Source organism: Euleptes europaea, chromosome 10 (assembly GCF_029931775.1).
Source record: "Euleptes europaea isolate rEulEur1 chromosome 10, rEulEur1.hap1, whole genome shotgun sequence".
NCBI classification, from domain to species: domain Eukaryota; kingdom Metazoa; phylum Chordata; class Lepidosauria; order Squamata; family Sphaerodactylidae; genus Euleptes; species Euleptes europaea.
Window position 1 is genome coordinate 6,662,405 of NC_079321.1, and position 21,825 is coordinate 6,684,229.

The 21,825-nt window shown below is 48.1% G+C and overlaps 1 protein-coding gene and 1 non-coding gene across 3 annotated transcripts in view; one reads left to right on the forward strand and one right to left on the reverse strand.

The window, feature by feature from the left end:
* The window catches only part of PELI1 (pellino E3 ubiquitin protein ligase 1), a 58,711-nt gene extending 56,000 nt beyond the window's left edge, over positions 1 to 2,711 (forward strand). For both annotated transcript variants that reach the window (XM_056856742.1, XM_056856741.1), the window contains one exon: positions 2,135 to 2,711. In XM_056856742.1, coding sequence (XP_056712720.1) covers positions 2,135 to 2,701 — 567 coding nt within the window. In that variant the 3' untranslated portion in view covers positions 2,702 to 2,711. The remainder of the gene's footprint in view (positions 1 to 2,134) is intronic.
* Positions 2,712 to 19,338: 16,627 nt separating this feature from the next.
* On the reverse strand, positions 19,339 to 19,411 carry TRNAK-UUU (transfer RNA lysine (anticodon UUU)). The gene has a single exon. It is a non-coding gene; the product is annotated as a tRNA-Lys (tRNA).
* Positions 19,412 to 21,825: the final 2,414 nt, after the last annotated feature.

Here is a 21,825-nt window from a genome sequence, read left to right on the forward strand (position 1 = left end):
CAACTGCTCTCTATCAGCTGGAGATCAGTTGTAATAACAGGAGATCTCCAGCCACTACCTGGAGGTTGGCAACCCTACCCATCAACCAGTTATGCCTCAGGCCTTCGTCTAGTTGGTTCTAAGGTGAAGTCCAATGGCAGTGTCTGTGTGGTTCACTAACTGACCAGTCATAACCTTGAGCAATAAGTAGTGATGAATTTTAAATCCTTACTGAAAAGCTCAGAGACAAAAACCACTCCCTTGGGAACTAGGCACTGGTTCCACTAGGGTTGCCATGTCCCCCCCGGTGGGGGATGGGGGGTTAGGGTTGCCAGCTCCAGGTGGGGAAACTCCTGGAGATTTGGAGGTAGAGCTTGGGGAGGACAGGGACCTCAGTGGGGTACCATGCCATAGGGTCCACCCAACAAAGCATCCTTTTTCTCTTGGGGAACTGATCTCTGTAGTCTGGAGATAAGCTGTAATTCCAGGGAATCCCCAGGTCCCACCTGGAGGCTGGCATCCCTAGGTTCCACTTCTTGACAGGCTACCCAGAGGCCTACATGCCTTTGTTGTTTTCTCAGCAGCAAAATCACCTCACATTTGCCTCAATTCCACAGTTCCTTAATGTTAAACATACCTGCCTCATCATTTATTTATTTATGTGTGTATTAATTTATTTTCTTAAGATTTTTATCCTGCCCCCTCCCCCAGAATGGAGATCACGGCAGCTAATAGAATAACAATACAATAATAACTTTTAAAAACCCATAATTTCACTAACATCCAATTTGAAAAATCAACACCCGGCAAACTAACACTTTTGACATTAAAAAAAATCAACAGCATTGATGGTGGAATTCGCCACAATCACATTTTAGTGGAATGCCTGGTGGAATGACTCTGTCTCACGTGCCCTGCAGAATACAGAGAGGTCCCGTAGGGCACGAGTCCCCTCGGACAAAGCATTCCACCAGGTCGGAGCCACAATGGAGAAGGCCCTTGCTCTTGTTGAACTCAAATGGGCGAATCGAGGGCCGGGTATCACCAAAAGCCCACATGCAGCAGAATGAAGACACCACTGCGGGGGGTGTCATTCTTAAAAGGATCTCTAAAAAGCATTTATACCCTTTTCATACATTTGGTAACTATCTGCTAAGTATTTTATCTGTTGATCCACATGGAGGAATGGAGATCAGGAGATGCTTTTGAGGATGTTAGAAACCAGAGCTGGAGCCGGATCCAGTAATCTAATAGAGGCAGAAAATATAGGAAAAGGTGAGGGAGGAGTTTCATAGGGCGTATAACATGCTTAACTAAATGTGAAAGATGTCCTAGAATACAAAAGGTGTGAAATGTTTGGATTCAATTAAAATATAAATCAAAAATTAAGGGGAACAACTGGACCTCATGCATATTAAAATCTCATTACGGGAGATCTACACAATCTACAAGTCCAGCTTGCTTTTCTTGTATTGAAACGCTGACAGAGGTACAACAGGGAAGCTGGCTAAAACCCGGGAAGCAGTGTCGCAAAAAAAGAAACAACTGAGATTTCCATATACTGGCTGGGCTCCAGTGGAAATTTCCGTGGCTTCTCCACTCCCATGTGCCCTCTGAAATGTTTCTCCTAGGAGACAACAGGGAGACGTCAGAGGCCTACAGTGAGGAATCAGTGAAAAATCACACCCCTTCTGCCTGTGAAAATCCTCCATGGGATCTTAGGTAGGGTTGCCATCCTCCAGGTGGTGGCTGGAGATCTCCTGCTATTACAACTGATCTCCAAGCAACAGAGATCAGTTCCCCTGGAGAAAATGGCCACTTTGTAGGGTTGCCAACCACCAAGTACTAGCTGTGGAACTCCTGCTATTACAACTGATCTCCAGCCGATAGAGATCATTTCCCTGGAGAAAACGACTGCTTTGGCAGTTGGACTCTATGGCATTGAAGTCCCTCCCCTCCCCAAATCCCACCCTCTTCAGGCTCCACCCCCAAAACCTCCAGGTATTTCCCAACCTGGAGCTGGCAGGTTGGGAAATCATCCTCCTCCTTCCTCCTCCACCACCTCCTCCTCCTCCTAAGGAATTGCATTTGCTTTTGATATCAAAAGCTGTTCACGCTTAACTCTGCAAAACCTGTGTTTGTGTTTTCCTACCAGGTTGAAAACGAAACCAACCAACTCCAGGACGGCTCGCTGATCGACCTGTGTGGAGCAACCCTGCTTTGGCGCACGGCGGAAGGGCTTTCCCGCACTCCGACAGTGAAGCACCTGGAAGCTCTGCGACAGGAAATCAATGCGGCCAGGCCTCAGTGCCCGGTGGGTTTTAACACGTTAGCCTTCCCCAGCATGAAGAGGAAAGATGTCGTCGACGAAAAGCAGCCCTGGGTTTACCTGAACTGTGGCCACGTCCACGGCTACCATAACTGGGGGAACAAAGAAGAGAGAGACGGGAAGGATCGGGAGTGTCCGATGTGCCGCTCGGTCGGCCCTTACGTGCCTCTCTGGCTTGGATGCGAAGCGGGGTTTTATGTGGATGCCGGACCTCCAACGCACGCTTTCAGCCCGTGTGGACACGTCTGCTCGGAAAAGACAACGGCCTATTGGTCCCAAATCCCTCTTCCGCACGGTACCCACACTTTTCACGCGGCCTGCCCGTTCTGCGCACACCAGCTCTCCGGTGAACAAGGATACATCAGACTTATTTTCCAAGGGCCTCTTGACTAACACACATGGCTTGCCCCGAGGACAGCGTTTAAACTCATGAGCATAAGCTAAAGGATCCTGAATTCGAACGGATTGTCATCTTAAATCAACTATGTCTCATTCTCTGGGCTTTGGCAGTTTACTTTGAGATGAAGAATACCTTGCCCCCCCTTTTTTTTCTCCCCCCCTCTTTTGTAACTTCAGTGATTCAGCTCCTGTGTATAATGGAAGACTTTTCTCTGTGTAGAAGGAAGCAGCGGAGGCGAAGTGGGGAGTGTCTGGAAGTCGTCCTGGCCCGTCAATTTTTTCGTGTGATGGGGAAAGATTTGAATTCTTTGCCTTCAATGTAATGTTTTGAAGAACATGCCTTTGATATCTATAAAGTTGTCTCTCTCTCTTTTTTTAATAAAGCGTATAACTAAGGGTAAAAGTGATCAGTTCAAAAGGACATTAATTTACAGCTTTGGATGCAGCCATTGTATAAAATAGAGCATTATGTATAGTAACTCTTTTTTTTTATATTTATCTTTACTATGAAAAAAAAATATCCTAGATGACTTGGGTAGACTAGCATGGTAGTAGATTGTTGCATCCGTTGACTGGATGTGTAGATTAGTTCTGAGCCAGGAAAAGGGTAGGAAAAGGGGGAAATGGTAGATCAGCTTTTTCAAAAGTCTAAAACAAGATTAAGTTGACAGGAAAAAAAGAATGGTTTTTAAATGGAATTAATACAAGTGACGTTGATGTGCTGTTTTTCTTTTCTTGTTTTTTTACCAAAAAAAGTGCTTAACCACATGTCAGATAATCCAAATAAAGACTTTTTCGTTTTTTTCTTTTCTTTTTTTCCTTCCTCTCTCTTTCTCTGTCTGGTCTAACTGTAACAAATGAACTGGTCACAGGAAATTTACCTGGTATTGGAATATGCAATTTACCCTCAATGAATTTCTTTCCTCTCTCCGTGTTAACTATTCTTGGGGGGCGGGATTGTCGGGTTTTTTTTGGCATTTGCAACACTGAAGGGTTTATGTTTATTTAAATAAAACAAAATAACCAAGTTTTATCAGTTGTTTGTTTGTTTCCCCCAATCCAAAGGGAGCTAACGAAGAAGATGGCCAGAAATTCTGTGTATGTGATAGAAACATACAAAGAGGGGTTCTGTAGGGGAGGCTGGAAATATATTTTTGTTACACGGATACTTGAATCTATAAGAAGTAGGGTTGCCAGCCCCTCTTTGCCACCGGTGGGAGGTTTTTGGGGTGGAGTCTGCGGAGGGAGGGGTTTGTTGAGGGTAGGCACTCCAGTGCCATAGAGTCCAATTGCCAAAGCGGCCATTTTCTCCAGGTGAACCGATCTCTATTGGCTGGAGATCAGTTGTAATAGCAGGAAATCTCCAGCTAGTACCTGGAGATTGGGCAAAACTGCAGCGGAGACTTCAAGTACAAAAGTAGCAAAATACTTATTAGTGCTTACACATATATGTGCTTACATTGCTATGTTGCATAGAGACTGCATCAAACCTGAGCTGTATATATTGTATATATTTCCAAGAGTTCTTGTTTATGTCTTTCACTATGTCTTGATAATGTTATATATGTGTAAGCACTAATAAGTATTTTGCTACTTCTGTACTTGAAGACTCCGCTGCAGTTTTTCCTAACCATTTTGGCATCAGCACAGAGGTGCCTTGCTATTTTGGATAGTACCTGGAGATTGGCAGCCGTAATAAGAATCATAGAGTTGGAAGGGGCTATACAGGCCATCTAGTCCAAACCCCTGCTCAATGCAGGATCAGCCTAGAGCAGGGGTGTCAAACATAAGGCCCGAGGGCCGGATCCGGCCCCTTGAGAGCTCTTATCCGGCCCCCGAGCCAGCCGAGGCAGCCACCCTCCCCCATTTCCAATCTGGGCTGGCGAGGCATGGCCCCACCCGACCAAGTGACATTTATGTCCTATCCGGCCCTCGTAACAATTGAGTTCGACACCCCGGACCTAGAGCATCCCTGACAAGTGTTCGTCCAGCTGCTGCTTGCAGACTGCCCATGAGGGGGAGCTCACCCACCTCCCTAGGCAGCCTATTCCACTGCTGAACTACTCTTACTGTAAAAAAAATTATTCCTAATGTCCAGACGGTTCCTTTCCGCCTGTAATTTATACCCATTATACATGCAGGGTTGGATCCAGACTACTTTTTCCATCAGCAGTATGGAACTTTCCTGCCTCCTCCTGTCTCCCACTGCAGCCCACTGAACACCACAGAAAGCTGGCTAGGGTTTCCTGATAGGGTTGCCAACCTCCAGGTACTGAAGGAGAAAAAAAGACACCACTGTACTATTATCAGGAGGATGAGAAAACCAGTACAGGAGCAATGCTGATAACAATGCCAATATATTATAGCTACATATACACTTTACAGTATGTGGTAATGAAACCACCAACCACACATACATTCAGTACAACAGTGGATGTGCAAAAATTCCACAATTAATTTGAAATATAAATTCTGTCAGGTAAGTATCAAGTAAGTTCTTTGAAATAACTATCTTGGTCTTTTCTCAAAACAGATGCTGCAAGATGAACAGTCAAGGAGAATACGATCGTTTTGGAGCACAAAGGCTCAGTTCTTCATCAGTCCTTCAAAAGTTGCAATGCATGCAATTATATATCATCATCCATGATACCAGGTTTCAAAGAATAACCATTTCCAGAATAAAGTGCATAATGCTTCCCCAGAGGGGTAAGATGCTGAGTTCCTTCCACTCCTGGTAAGGACTCAAGTCCAGGTACTAGCTGGACATCTGCTGCTTACAACTGATCTCCAGCCGACAGAGATCAGTTCCCCTGGAGAAAATGGTTGCTTTGGCCATTGGACTCTATGGCATTGAAGTCCCTCCCCTCCCCAAACCCCACCCTCCTCAGGCTCAGCCCCCAAAACTTCTCACTGGTGGTGAAAAGAGACCTGGCAACCCTAGTTCCTGAGGAATGACATGGTGGATGGGTGTTTGCAGCAGGAAGTGGGGGGACTAGGGTTGCCAACCTCCAGGTGGTAGCTGGAGGTCTTCCGCTATTACAATTGATCTCCAGGCGACAGAGATCAGTTCCCTTGCAGAAAATGGCCGCTTTGGCGATTGAACTCTGGCATCGAAATCCCTCCCCTTCCCAAACCCCACCCTCAGGCTCTGCCCCCAAAATCTCCAGGTTTTTCCCAACCCAGAGATGGCAACCCTAGGGGGGACTTAGTGGCAATTGCCAATTTAGAAAAAGTTGTACAGCCATGTCTGCACACCAGCCAGCTTTTATCTTTCTTGTGTGAGTTCACTGGAGCATATTACCTTGTAAGGAAGTACCAAATGTCTAGAAATTTGAAAAAAGAGTCTACCATGGCAAAGGAATAAGACAAAGGTACGTACAGCTATTTCATACTGTAGCCAATTCTCAAGTTTCATTCAGTAATTTATCATTATGGCTGTTAACTCTCCTGTGCTGCTTTGCACCTTTTTGTGAATTGTTCTGGTTTTGTTGGGGAGGGGCCATAACTCAGTGGTACAGCATCTGCTTGGCATGCAGAAGATCCCACGTTCAATCCCCAGCATCTCCAGTTAAAGGGACTAGGCAAGTAGGTGATGTGAAAGACCCCTGCCTGAGACCCTGGAGAGACGCTGCCGGTCTGAGTAGACAATACTGACTTTGATGGACCAAGGGTCTGATTCAGGATAAGGCAGCTTTATGTGTTTAGTCAAGCAAGACCTGTTCTACTTTTGAGTGTCTTGTGGATTTCATCTGGCAGGATACTCTTGACAATCGAACAACAGAAAAGGGGGGGGGGACTCGACCAAATATGTAGAGAGAGCTTCAAAGGTTGAGCTACAAACTACACCAGGGATGTCGAACTCATTCATTACGAGGGCCGGATATGACACAAATGTCACTTGGTCGGGCCGGGCCATGCCTCGCTAACCCAGATCGGGACTGGGAGGATGGCTGCCTCGCGGGCCGGATAAGCGCTCAAGGGGCCGGATCCGGCCCCCGGGCCTTGTGTTTGACACCCCTGCTATACTATAACAAGATAATTACATTTATCGCAAGGTGAACTATATAAAATTGTTAAAAACACAGGGCCTGGAATAGAGGCTACATATGAAAATATCAGTTATAAAATTCTTATACACAGTCGATATACAATCAATGTAAATTACCAATGCTAGTCCAGACGCGTTTTGGCCTGAATAGGCCTTCCTCAATAGTCATAAATACAGAAAGTTATTAAAAAAAACACATCCGGAAATAAACCTGATGAGATATTTTTATCTGATATTTTGTGTGGCTTGGTGTAAACCAGTGGTTCCCAAACCTTTCGGGCCACCGCCCCCTTGGGTTCCACAAACTCAACCCCTGTGCTCCCTACCCTATCCAACAACACACTTGAAGGGGCCCAACTCTAGCGCGCCCCTGCTTCCCCCTTGCCTCTTAGTGCCCCCCTAGGTAATCCCACCGCCCCCCAGGGTGTGGTACTGCCCGCTTTGGGAACCACTGGTGTAAACTCTTAACCGAAATCGTGGGTCTTGTCACATGGAGAGTCACTCACACAATCTGATACAGAATTAACAATGCTTCCGGATGTGAGTACATCAACCCGTGATACATCTAATTGCCCAATATCTCATTGTCAAGCTGATAACAAACAAAGAAACACAATGACACAACAGGGATGCCTGGAAACTTGTTTGAAGATTGTGCATTGCCAAATATTAGTCCCGGTTCAATAATGTTGGTGCGCTGGTCTTGGTAATGATAAGTGACTGCAATGATTGCAGAGTGGGAAATTTTAATCAAGCTTGTTAGCAAATCGCTTATGCAGCGGTTATATACTGAACGGTGGTATAGAATAAGCAGAGTGGCCTAATGTGTACTGAAACCATCTGACTTTGTTCTTTGGCAGCTTAAAGAGCTGTCAAAGATCAAAGAAACATGTATCCAAACCGGTATCTGTTTGGAACCAAACGGTGCCGGTGAATATTTATAGACCACTAGTTTCCCCCTTTCCCTTTATTTCTTGGGGGAATCTGGTTGATAGAACGAGAGCACTGTTTGTCTCCCATCTCGGGTTACCAACCTCCAGGTGGTGGCTGGAGGTCTCCCGCTATTACAACTGATCTCCAGCCGATAGAGATCAGTTCACCCGGAGAAAATGGGCGCTTTGGCCATTGGACTGTATGGCATTGGAGCCCCTCCCCTCTCCAAACCCCGCCCTCCTCAGGCTTCAACTCCAAAATCTCCAGGTATTTCCCAACCCAGAGCTGGCAGTCTAGAAAGAGATTAGAAGGAGAGACTGCTGAATTACAACTAATAATGAAGCTCAAGACTATGCATTCTCCTGGACTTTAGATCTGGGGTTCCTGTCTCACTGCCAATGCTAATTTCTCCACGCCTACTACCCTTTGCTTATCACACCTAACCCAATCACGCCTGCTAATGTCATTTACTTGCTTTTGACATTTACATTGCCATTGTGTGTCTAATTCACTCGTCTCTACTTAAGGATACATGGATCACATTCTAGCTGTCTCTGAAGAAGTAAGCTGTGGCTCACGAAAGCTCATACTCTGCCAGAAAATTTGTTAGTCTTTAAGGTACTACTAGACTCTTGCTCTTTTCTACTACTTTGTGGTGTAGGTTAGGCTGAGAGTATGTGACTGGGTATAGAGCAGTATGGAATATCGTACTGGTCTTTTTGCTTGTTTTGTAATCCTAGTCCTGCTTATTGGTAGGGTTGCCAGGTCCCTCTTCGCCACTGGTGGGAGGTTTTTGGGGCAGACCCTGAGGAGGGTGGGGTTTGGGGAGGGGTGGGACTTCAATGCCATAGAGTCCAGTTGCCAAAGCGGCAGTTTTCTCCAGTTGAACTGATCTCTATTGGCTGGAGAACAGTTGTAATAGCAGGAGATCTCCAGCTAGTACCTGGAGGTTGGCAACTGTACTTTTGGGATGCCTTATGCAGTTTGATTGCATTGTGTGTGTGTTTTATATATTTTGTAATCTGCCTTAAGTCTCAGTGAGGAAGGGGGGGCAATAAATAAAATAAATAAAGTTACAACCGAGATGTTTCCGTCTAGACATTAGGAAGAATTTTCTAACAGAGCGGTTCCTCAGTGGAACAGGCTTCCTCGGGAGGTGGTGAGCTCTCCTTCCCTGGAGGTTTTTAAGAAGAGGTTAGATGGCCATCTGTCAGCAATGCTGATTCTATGACCTCAGGCAGATCATGAGAGGGAGGGCATCTCGGGCATCTTCTGGGCATGGAGTAGGGGTCACTGGGAGTGTGTGGGGGGAGGTAGTTGTGAATGTCCTGCATTGCACAGGGGGTTGGACTAGATGACCCTGGTGGTCCCTTCCAACTCTATGATTCTATGTGCCTGATATGTATTTTGAAATATGGGGTTTGACTGCCACCTGGAGTAATATATGAAGACTTCCAGAGGCAATGCCTCCCGCCCTCTTATGTCTTATTTTGCAGTATCACGAAAGAAACACGGAGGCTTTTAGAAGATGGTTTTTGATGACAACAATGAAAGGACAAAAAAGAAAAGAAAAAAAGATTAAAAAGCCAATCACATCTCTTAAAAAGCAATTAATCAAGCTTTTTCTGTCCTTGTTCCAAGTAACTGTCCAAGACAAAGGATGATCTAAGTAACAGGTGCGTAATCTCTCACTCAACTTGCAAGCTCAGCAAGAAAAAAAGGCATGATATAATTGCTACCGGCAACACCGTTTTGGGTTTGGCTCTGCTTCCCATGGCAGCCATTTCGGGGCGGCGCTCACAACCCACCCTCAAAAATCCAGAAAAAGAAGATGTTCAACATTAAATGAAGCTCCCTCAAATAGACAGATGGGGAACTATAAGCCCCCTCTGTGGCTTAAGTTCCTACAGCCATTTGTCTAGCAAGTAAATCTGCACATGATGAGAGAGGGTCTTGTAGGGTTGCCAGGTCTCTCTCCGCCACCGGCAGGAGGTTTTTGGGGCAAAACCTAAAGAGGGCAGGGTTTGGGGAGGGGCTTCAATGCCATAGAGGCCAATTGCCAAAGTGGCCATTTTCTGCAGGTGAACTGATCTCTATTGGTTGGAGATCAGTTGTAATACCAGAAGATCTCCAGTATTACCTGGCGGTTGGCAACCCTAGGGTCTTGAATTCCAATGATGGCATCTCCTTAGGACAACTGCAGTACTACCTGGGGGGAAATCAGGGAATGGGAAATCAGATGGGGGTTCCATCATGACTCTTTATTTTCTTTCTTAATTCATTTATAATCCACCTTTCTTTTTTGAGACTCAAGAACACATGAACACATGAAGCTGCCTTATCCTGAATCAGACCCTTGGTCCATCAAAGTCAGTATTGTCTACTCAGACCGGCAGCAGCTCTCCAGGGTATCAGGCAGAGGTCTTTCCCATCACCTACCTTTGATTACACAATCAAAAGCAATAAGAATGGTATGATTAATACATACAAGCCATAATGAATTCTCATTAGGGAGAAAGGGTAGGTTATAAGTGAAGTAGAAAAGAGCAATAAATATTTGAGAACAATGCACTAAAAATAGCATAATCCACACATAGGGTTGCCAGGTCCCTCTTCATTACTGGTGGAAGGTTTTTAGGGTGGAGCTTGAGGAGGGCGGGATTTGGGGAGGGGAGGGACTTCAATGCCATAGAGTCCAATTGCCAAAGCGGCCATTTTCTCCAGGTGAACTGATCTCTATCAAAATCTCCAGATGTTTCCCAACCCAGAGCTGGTAACCCTACCCATGAGCAAAGCAACCCGAGAGAGTAGGGTTGCCAGGTCCCTCTTCGCAACTAGTAGGAGGTTTTTGGGGTGGAGCCTGAGGAGGGCAGGATTTGGGGAGGGGAGGGGACTTCAATGCCATAGAATCCAATGGCCAAAGTGGCCATTTTCTCCAGGTGAACTGACCTCTATCGTCTGGACACCAGTTGTAATAGCAGGAGATCACCAGCTACTACCCTGGCAACCCTATGAGAGAGGGGGGAGGGGGAGAGAAGAGGGAGAGGGGGAGAGAGAGAGAGAGAGAGAGATGTGGGAACTTGGTGGTTACAGCACAGACATCCCAGACTTTGCAACAGCAAAATTAGGAGATAAATTTCAGAGTTTGCAAACGGGAGGGATGTAGATACCAACTGTCCAGTTTCGGAGAGCCAACGTTCTGCCTCCTAGCCTACCACACGCCAGTCCAGTTCTTACTGATTGGGTTTTGATTCGTTTATCACATGCCATCTGCCTAATCAAGAAGTTTGTTTGTGGCGTGGCAGATGGCAAGTGAGAACATCACAGCAGCGTAGGAAGCCTCAGCACATTCAGTCGCCACACATAACATTAGCCGAGATTGCACAATTGGTGGAGGGGTGGAGGCCAGAGCATATGAGTGGTCAGTTTATATCTGGATGGCTTGCAGACCGAAACCGGGGGAAGCGTGTTTGTGCGTCTCAACATACTCATTAATTTGCAGTAATTTAAAACAGCTAGCTAGTCATGCATCTCAAGCGCCTCGTTAAATCCATGTTCTTCACGGCATTCGCTCTAGCTTATTTAATCTTTTAAATGTAGTTTAAGCCCTTTTTTGTTGTTATTAATTGCAGAAGATGGTTAACATTTTGTAAATGGATACACTTTTGAAGCATTTGTAAAATCCGGTGTGTTGCTAGCAATCGGGGTAGGAGCAATTGAATGGAAATGGAAGATATTAAATGGTCATTGAATTGCTCCTTGCCATGAAGATGATGAAGAAGAGGAGTTGGTTTTTATATGCCAACTTTCTCTGCCATTTAAGGGAGACTCAAACCAGTTTACAATCTCCTTCCCTTCCCCTCTCCATAACGGACACCCAGTAAGGTGGGGGGGGGGGCTGAGAGAGTGTGACTAGCCCAAGGTCACCCAGCTGGCTTCATGTGTAGGAGTGGGGAAACAAATACAGTTCACCAGATTAGCCTCCGCCACTCATACGGAGGAGTGGGGAATCAAACTCAGTTCTCCAGATCACAGTCCACCACTCCAAACCACCGCTCTTAACCACTACACCACGCTGGCATGGGCATAGGCCAGTCCTATAGATGCTGGCCTCCCTTCCCCCCTTCCCTGTTTCAATTCTGTTCTTCATTGGTTGTTTTGCCTCTTTCCTCTGATTTGTTCCAAATTAAGTATAATCTGAGACCAACCAACCCCCCCCCCCCCCGCTGTATAAAATCTATATTGGTGGTATGGAAACATCTCTCCCTGCTGGGAAATTATTTTGGTGCCAGGATACTAGGAAATCTGTGCAAATTTTCAGCTTTGTATAATTAATTTTATTATATTGCAATATGTATTTTATTGCTGGTTTGATTATACTGTATTTTAATTATGATGAGAGCCGCCCTGTGCCTGGCTTTGCCGGGGGTGGGGCGGGATATAAATTTAAGTGTTTTTTAAAATTATTATTATTATTATAAGAAAAAGGGTATGCATGTGCAAATAGGGTTGCCAGCCGTAGATTGGGAAATACCTGGAGATTTTTGGGGTGGAGCCTGAGGAGGGCAGGGCTTGGGGAGGGGAGGGCCTTCAATGCCATAGAGTCCAATTGCCTAAGCAGCCATTTTCTCCAGGTGAACTGATCTCTATTGGTTGGAGATCAGTTTTAATAGCAAGAGATCTCCAGCTAGTACCTGGAGGTTGGCAACCCTATCTGCAAACTAGGAAGCCACTCACTGCTTCTGATCTTCTTGCTCTATGAAAAGTAAGCCTGGTGCCTAGCATAAACCCAGATCCGTCTTGAAGTAGCAATCACAAAACTACCAAACTATACAGCAACTAGGATTGCCAAACTCCAGGTAGGGCCTAGAGATCTCCCAGAATTACAACTGATCTCCAGACTACAGAGATCAGTTCCCCTGGAGAAAATGGCTGCTTTGGAGGGTGGGCTCTATGGCATCCCACCCCTTCTAAGCTCCCCCCTCCACAAACACCACCCCCAGGCTCCACCCACAAACCTCTAGGAATTTCCCAACCCGGAGTTGGCAACCCCAATGCACATGTCGTTTTCCCAGATTGTTTCATCTGCACTGAAGCTGTGTAATCTCGTTGGATTGTTTGTTTTTCCTGCCCCAGCTGCAAAACATCTATTTGCTATTTATCCATTTCATTTCCAAATTCCCTGAAATTTGATGTTAAGTGCATTCATGCCGTGCCTTTCTTATGAACTGGCAAAAGATCTATACAATAAACACCTTTTCAAAAAGGAGGGAATAATAGAGGGAAACGTCTATTGTCCTTTTTGAGGGCTCTGGGGCAGAAAAACATGGGAATCAGAGTATCAAAGACTGGAAAGATTGAGGGCTGTGGGAGCGGATATTAATAGCACAATCATCTACTCAGAAAGCAACGCTACTGATCCCAGAAGAGCTTATTCCCTAGAGAGCTAGCGTGGTGGTGTGGTTAAGAGCGGTGGACTCTAATCTGGTGAACTGGTTAGTTTCCCCACTTCTACACATGAAACCTGCTGGCTGCCCTTGGGCCAGTCACAGTTCTCTCTGAACTCTCTCAGCCTCACCCGAGGCCCAGTTTGTAGAGCATCTGATTGGCATGTGAAAGGTCCCAGGTTCAACCCCCGTTTTTCCGGTTAAAGAGACTAGGCAGGTAGGTGATGTGAAAGACCTCTACCTCAGATCCTGGAGACCTCTACCTGAGACCCTGGAGAGCCTATGCCTGTCTGAGTAGACAATACTGAGTAGACAAGGGTCTGATTCAGTACAAGGCAGCTTCATGTGTTCATGCGTACCTCACAAGGTATCTGTTGTGGGGAGAGGAAGGGAAGGCGATTGTAAGCCGGTTTGAGTCTCCTTTAAAAAGTAGAGAAAATCAGGGTATAAAAATCAACTCTCCTTCTTCTAAGTGGGCACAGCATGGTATATGAACTGTGCAATCCTAAACAGAAACTGCGTTATTGACAGTCTGGCAGTCTTCAAACAGCGACTGGGCAAACACTTGTCAGGGATGCTCTAGGCCAGGGGTGGGGAACCTCAGGCCCGGGGGCCATATAAGGCCCGCGAAATCATTTGGTCTGGCCCTTCATGGGTCCTGGCAGATCTCTAGCTCAAGACGGATGCTGCCCTGCCTGAATATCTTGGGCCCAGCTGGGGACAGCAGAGCTCAAAAGCGAGTTGCTTTGCGTGGCAGACACTCAGAGCCATCTCCAGTCGTGCCTCTTGGCTAAATGTCTGACCAAATATAGCAGGCTAATTTTTAAGCTGATAATTTTGTATGGCCCATGAATGATGTTATAAATATCCAAATGACCCTTGGCAGAAAAAAGGTTCCCCACCCCTACTCTAGGCTGATCCTGCATTGAACAGGGGGTTGGACTAGATGGCCTGTATGGCCCCTTCCAACTCTATGATTCTATGACTTCAGTGGATTCAGAAGGGTGTAACTCTGTTTAGGATTACACTATAAAACTGCAGTCCAATATATGGCTGGAATACATTAAGGCTTTAAGGTGCCAACAGAATCAGATTTCATGGCTACAGTCTAACCCTGACATGTGTGGCAAAGACTAGCCCAATCTCGAAAGCTCTCAGAAGCTAACCAGGGTTAGCCCTGGATAGTACTTGGCTGGGAGACCACCAAGGAAGTCCATGGTTACCCTGGATCCCTCCTGCTTTAAAAACCTAATAGCAGGGGTGTCAAACTCATTTGTTACCTGGATATGACATAAATGTCACTTGGTCAGGCCGGTAATGCCTGGTACTGGAGATACAAATTTTATAGAAGACACAGGCAAAGCCAGTTACTTATACTATTTTTATTTTACTTAAAATACAAACATGCTTAAAACAATAACGCTCTTTACAGTATTTTCTTTTATTTAACAGTCTTTGATAATTGACACCTCGGGACTGGGGGAGGTGGTTGCCTCGGCTGGCTCACGTGTCAGATAAGAGCCCGCAAGGCTCCCAGTCCAACCCCTGGGCCTTATGTTTGACACCCATGCCTTATAGCCTTGTTGTAAGTCTGTTGTGACTTGACAGCAAAAAAAACCCCAACACAAACAAGCTCAAAAAAAAAGCCAAACAGGGCCACCCATTCTCGCAGTATGGCCACAATCCTAGGAAAATAAGACCATTGTCCGGGGGTGCCTTAGAGTCTAACAACGTTTATTCCCATAGGAGCTCTCCTGAGTCACATCCTTTAGATAAGCGGAGATCTCTTTTGATCTCCATATATCTGGAAAGCTCCTAAGGAAACAAGCATTAGCCTTTTAAGGTGGCCTGGAGGATGGCTTTATTTTTGCTACCACAGACTAACCCGCCTAGTACTGTCAAGTCACTTCTGATTTATGGCAACCCCACGAACTAATGACCTCCAAAACATCCTATCTTTAGTAGCCTTGCTCAGGTCTTGCAAACCGAGGGCTGCGGCTTCCTTTATGCAGACAATCCATCTCCTGTTGAGAGCCAGCCTGGTGTAGGGGTTAGGAGCTGCGGAGGCTAATCTGGTGAACTGGGTTCGATTCCCCACCCCTGCACATGAAGCCAGCTGGGTGACCTCGGGCTAGTCACAGTTCCCTCCGAACGCTCTCGGCCCCACCTACCTCACAAGGCGCCTGTTGTGGGGAAGGGAGGGAGATTGTAAGCTGGTTTGATTCTCCTTAAATGGCACATAAGGCAGCTTCTTGTGTTCAAAATGCATAGGATGCAAGCATTTGGGGAGGGGCCGTGGCTCAGTGGTAGAGCCTCTGCTTGGCATGCAGAAGGCCCCAGGTTCAATCCCCAGCACCTCCAGTTAAAGGGACCAGGCAAGTAGGTGATGTGAAAGACCCCTGCCTGAGACCCTGGAGAGCTGCTGCTGGTCTGAGTAGACAATACTGACTTTGATGGACCAGGGGTCTGAGTCAGGATAAGGCAGCTTTATGTGTTCAAAATACATAGGATGCAAGCATTTTGGGGAGGGGCTGTGGCTCGGTGGTAGAGCCACTGCTTGGCATGCAGAAGGCCCCAGGTTCAATCCCCAGCACCTCCTGTTATCGGGTAATAGGTGAAGTGAAAAGCCACTACCGATCAGGGAAGGGGCCGTGGCTCAGTGGTAGAGCCACTGCTTGGCATGCAGAAGGTCCCAGGTTCAATCCCCGGCACCTCCAGTTAAAGGGATTAGGCAAGTAGGTGATGGGAAAGACCTCCGCCTGAGACCCTGGAGAGCTTAGAGGAGGGGCCGTGGCTCAGTGGTAGAGCCTCTGCTTGGCATGCAGAAGGCCCCAGGTTCAATCCCCAGCATCTCCAGTTAGAGGGACTAGACAGGTAGGTGATGTGAAAGACCCCTGACTGCCTGAGACCCTGGAGAGCCGCTGCCTGTCTGAGTAGACAACACTGAGCAAGGCTTCGATGGAGCTTGGTCGTCTGACTCAGTGATCAGAAGGCAGCTTCCCGTGTCCAAGTTCAGTGGGGCTGAGGAGGGAGGGAGTGTGTCTCCTGCCCCCATTGCGGGGTGGGGGAGGCCTCCCTCCTGAGGCGACCCCCGCAGGCCGCGCTCCCCCCCCCCTCCCGGGCCTGTGTGGGAGGCGCGGGCCGGCCCGCCTCCCCCTGCCCGTCAGGCGGAGGCGGCGCTTGCCGGGCCCGGTTTCCGGCGGGCCGTCGCCGGGCGGGGGCAGCTTGGCGGTGGGGCCGGAGCGGGCCGCCGCGGCGCCGTCCTCCTCCGCCTCCTCTCCCCTCCTCCATGGTGGCTCCAGCGCGACGTGTCGCCCGGGCAGGCGCTAGGCCGCGCCGCCGCCAGGCTGGGAGTTGCGGGCCTCTGCTCCGCCGCCGGCGGCCGCTGCAGGTACCCGGGCGGAGGGAGGGGCGGGCGAGCCGGGTGGTTTCCAAGCCCGTGAGCGGGAAGCCGCTCCTCTCCTCCCTAGTCGGGGTGTGGGGGCAGCCGGGCGCCGAGCTGCCCTTTTCCGCCTCAGCCGGGGTCAAACAAGCTCTTTCCCCCCGTCAGCTTCTCCCGGGCTCCGAGCAGCCCTTTTCCGCCTCAGCCGGGCTCCGAGCTGCCCTTTTCCGCCTCAGCTTCTCCCGGGCTCCGAGCAGCCCTTTTCCGCCTCAGCCGGGCTCCGAGCTGCCCTTTTCCTCCTCAGCTCCGAGCAGCCCTTTTCCGCCTCAGCTTCTCCCGGGCTCCGAGCTGCCCTTTTCCTCCTCAGCTCCGAGCAGCCCTTTTCCGCCTCAGGCGGGCTCCGAGCAGCCCTTTTCCGCCTCAGCTTCTCCCGGGCTCCGAGCTGCCCTTTTCCTCCTCAGCTCCGAGCAGCCCTTTTCCGCCTCAGGCGGGCTCCGAGCAGCCCTTTTCCGCCTCAGCTTCTCCCGGGCTCCGAGCTGCCCTTTTCCTCCTCAGCTCCGAGCTGCCCATTTCCTCCTCCGAGCTGCCCTTTTCCTTCTCAGCTCCGAGCAGCCCTTTTCCGCCTCAGCCGGGCTCCGAGCTGCCCTTTTCCGCCTCAGCTCCGAGCAGCCCTTTTCCGCCTCAGGCGGGCTCCGAGCAGCCCTTTTCCGCCTCAGCTTCTCCCGGGCTCCGAGCTGCCCTTTTCCTCCTCAGCTCCGAGCTGCCCTTTTCCTCCTCCGAGCTGCCCTTTTCCTCCTCAGCTCCGAGCAGCCCTTTTCCGCCTCAGCCGGGCTCCGAGCTGCCCTTTTCCTCCTCAGCTCCGAGCAGCCCTTTTCCGCCTCAGGCGGGCTCCGAGCAGCCCTTTTCCGCCTCAGCTTCTCCCGGGCTCCGAGCTGCCCTTTTCCTCCTCAGCTCCGAGCTGCCCTTTTCCTCCTCCGAGCTGCCCTTTTCCTCCTCAGCTCCGAGCAGCCCTTTTCCGCCTCAGCCGGGCTCCGAGCTGCCCTTTTCCGCCTCAGCTCCGAGCAGCCCTTTTCCGCCTCAGGCGGGCTCCGAGCAGCCCTTTTCCGCCTCAGCTTCTCCCGGGCTCCGAGCTGCCCTTTTCCTCCTCAGCTCCGAGCAGCCCTTTTCCGCCTCAGCTTCTCCCGGGCTCCGAGCTGCCCTTTTCCGCCTCAGCCGGGGTCAAACCAGCTCTTTCCCCCTGTCAGCTTCTCCCGGGCTCCGAGCAGCCCTTTTCCGCCTCAGCTCCGAGCTGCCCTTTTCCGCCTCAGCCGGGCTCCGAGTGCCCTTTTCCTCCTCAGCTTCTCCCGGGCTCTGAGCTGCCCTTTTCCTCCTCAGCTCCGAGCAGCCCTTTTCCGCCTCAGGCGGGCTCCGAGCAGCCCTTTTCCGCCTCAGCTTCTCCCGGGCTCCGAGCTGCCCTTTTCCTCCTCAGCTCCGAGCTGCCCTTTTCCGCCTCAGCTTCGCCCGGGGACGGAAGGCCAGCTTCGCAACCGGGCGGTGGAGGCTTCTTGGCCGAGGGCTTCACCCCCAGCCTTAGGCAGCCTTTCTGGCCTGCCTGCTTTCCCTCCCCTCCCCAAACCTTCCCCCTTTCTGCAAACGCGGCCCCTTCCTTATCTCTCCCCCTCCCCCCCATCCATCCCCAGGCCAAAATCTTCTTCCTCCCTTTCCCCCCTTATTATCATGGTCAAACGGACAAAACGTGCAAACACCCCTCCCCCAGACTCTCATATTATGCTGGAACTCACTTTACAGTCTCAATTCGAGCCCACCTTCTCTTTGAAGGGTCACGTTTTCACATTTTGTTCTTACGTTTTGTTTTTATTTGTTGTTTATTAGTTAACAGCTGTATAATCAAGGGATACTTTCCATTTTGCATAAAACTCAGAGGTCAGTCTGTTATGCGCTGGAGACGTTAACCATAGTTGCATTCTTCCTCCCTTCCGATATCTTATCACTCGGCTTACCTTCAGCGCATTTTTATCCCATCCAGCATTGTTCTCCCTGCTTTTCACAACAGCCCTATGTGGTAGGTTAAGGCTGAGATAGAAGGGGCTCTCTCAAGGGCACCTCCCCCCTCCAGTGCATTTAGGGATTTGGACCCTGGGCCTCCAAGTCCTTCTATTTCCCCGCCTTCCCTTGACTTTTCCCACATTCTTAATATCTTTAGTGGGGGGGTTTTGGCCAGCCCGGTCTTCGGAGAGCTCATGTGAGAACAAAATAGAGAATCACACAACAGCCCTATGAGGTGGGCCAGGCTAAGGGAGAGTGACTGGCCCCAAGTCACTGGCTGACTGTCACAGCTGAGTAAGGTTCGAGTCCCGTAGCACCTTAAAGACCAGCAAGATTTTCGGGCCGTGAGAAGTCAAGTGTCCGATGCAAGGAGCTTTAACTCTCGAGAGCTCATGCCCCGAAAATCTAGTTGCTGTCTAAGGTGCTCCTGGACTCACATGAAGCTGCCTTATACTGAATCAAGACCCTTGGTCCATCAAAGTCAGTACTGTCTACTCAGACCACCAGCAGCTCTCCAGGGTCTCAGGCAGAGGCCTTTCGCATCACCTTACTTGCCTGGTCCCTTTAACTGGAGATGCCGGGGATTAAACTCAGGACCTTCAGCATGCCAAGCAGATGCTCTACCACTGAGCCACGGCCCCTCCCCGAATACTTGCGTCCTATGTATTTTGAACACATGAAGCTGTCTTATACTGGTCTTTCACATCACCTACTTGCTTAGTCCCTTTAACAGGAGATGCAAGAGAATTGAACCTGGGACCTTCCCAAAAGCCAATGCCCAAACATGGACTTGAACCCTGAACCCTCAGATTAAAAGTCTGATGCTCTACCAACTGAGCTATCCGGGCTAGAGAACATCCCCAGAGAGAGATGTTGCATACAACATCTCCAATCTAGCTGCCTTACCTCAGACCAACAAGGCTACACTCTGAAACTGTGGCTAAGGATTTGAACCCAGACCAAGTCATAGTCCTACTCCCTTACCACCACACCAGCTCTTATACGGGGACTAGATCTCTTTTGGCCACTTAACTATGACTGCAAGCTGACTCCCTATCTTAATTTGATCTTCACTTTTAATCCAAAGATCTGTGAAGAAACAAACACTCATTTTTTTCTCTCTAGTCTTTTCTTTCAAGGGAAGACAGTCTCTGTCATCCCCACCAAAGGCATGCAAAACCCACATATCTGTAGTTCTACTTGAGACTCTCCTGTGGGTGGAAATAGCCCTGCTGTTTCTCTTTCCAGTTCACATATAGGAAGAATCTCATAGCACTTTTCTCTCTCTTTTTAATTTTTTTAATTTTTCTCTTTCTTTCACTGGAAAGGTAGTATGTCTAAAAGGCAGAGAGACTCGTTTCCCAGAAAAAATATCTGCTGTGTTCTGTGTATGTTTCGCCCTTCCCATACGGAGATGCCTTACTTCTGTTTACCCGTTGACAAAACTCCTGTGTAAAAAATGTGGTGTTGCAGGTTCATTGCAAGTTGAGATGTACAGTTGTTTGGGTTTCTTGTTAATTCCTCTGGGGAAAAAGTAGGAATTTGGTTCAGTGGCCTCAGTTCTCATCTGGCATCACGTGTGATCTCATGAGTTGGCTTGGTTCCTGTAATTTCAGCCCTCCTCCCTCCTAGTAGAACGTAACCTTCATTAGAATCGGCACCTTACAAACCTACAGTCTGGTTCAGGTTCGTGGATGATACATTTACTATTTTGAGCCATGGTGAAGAAAAATTAATGGACTTTCTAAACCATCTCAATAATATCCATCCAAACATTCAGTTTACCATGGAAAAAGAAATTGAGGGTAAACTCCCATTTCTTGATACCCTTGTCATCCGTAAAACAAACTTTCAGTTAGGTCACAAGGTCTACCGGAAATCAACTCACACAGATCGCTACTTACACAAAAACTCCAACCACCACCCCCGACAGAAAAGAGGAATAATCAAAACATTAATGGACCGTGCAAGACGGATCTGTGAACCACAGTTTCTCAAGGAAGAAATTAATCATCTAAATCACGCACTGCTAGCAAACAGCTATTCCAGAAATGAAATCAGAAGGACCATTAAACCAAACAAAAATCAGAAAATTCAGGAAAAACAGTCTCCCATAGGAAAGGTATTCTTGCCATTTATTAAAGGAGTCACTGATAGGATGGAAAAACTTTTGGAAAAACATAACCTACAAACAGTGTTTAAACCCACCAAGAAAATACAACAGATGCTACGATCAGCAAAAGACAAAAGAGACCCCCTCACCTCTGCAGAGGTATATCGTATACCTTGCAATTGTGGACAAGTTTACATCGGGACCACACAACGCAGCATACAAACAAGGATAAAAGAACATGAAAGATACCGCAGACTGGGCCAACCTGAGAAATCAGCAGTGGCTGAACATGAACTGACCCAAACAGGACACAGGGTCTTATTCCAAGACACTGAAACACTGGACAATTCTACCAACTATTTTGTCAGATTGCACAGAGAAGCCATTGAAATTCATAAACATCAGCACAACTTTAACAGAAAAGAAGAGAGTTTAAGAATGAATAAGGCTTGGCTTCCTGTCCTGAAAACCTCCAGACTAACAAAGACTACAGTCCACAATAGCCATGCAGATTAGCTTTGGATTCCACATGTTAACAGATCACTTCAGGATACAATGGTTCCACATTAACATACCACACCCTCATTAGCACATTATCTTGATTCTTACAGGACAATGATTTGCACATTACTTTTAATACTTTGCAGGACAATGACTCAGCTCAAACCCAACCCCCTTCTGACTATATATTACTCTTCCTACACACTTGACACTGAGAGACACTGTCCTTCAGTGTTACTCCTCTGAAGATGCCTGCCACGGCTGCTGGCGAAACGTCAGGAAAGAAAATACCAACACCACGGTTACACAGCCCGGATAACCTACAAGAACCAGTAAACTTCATTATTTGCTCCTCTTTGTTTTCTTAATATGCATAATTTCCATCTGGGATATAAACTGTTGGACAAAGTTTCCATTTTGATGCTTGGACTCAGAAGCTCCATATGAGTGTCTGTGTGTAGGGGTGGGCTAGGACCATTTTTATCTCTGTGTTTTCTGGAGGAGGAAAAGGAACAGTTCTTAAAATTAAAATTCCTTTTTTCTGACCTAGAGTATCTAACTTTTAAAAGTAGGGTTCTTTCTGGGGCCTTTCAGTATTGCTTCTGTGGTATTAATACAGGTTTTTCTCTTCTCCACTGACAAATAGCC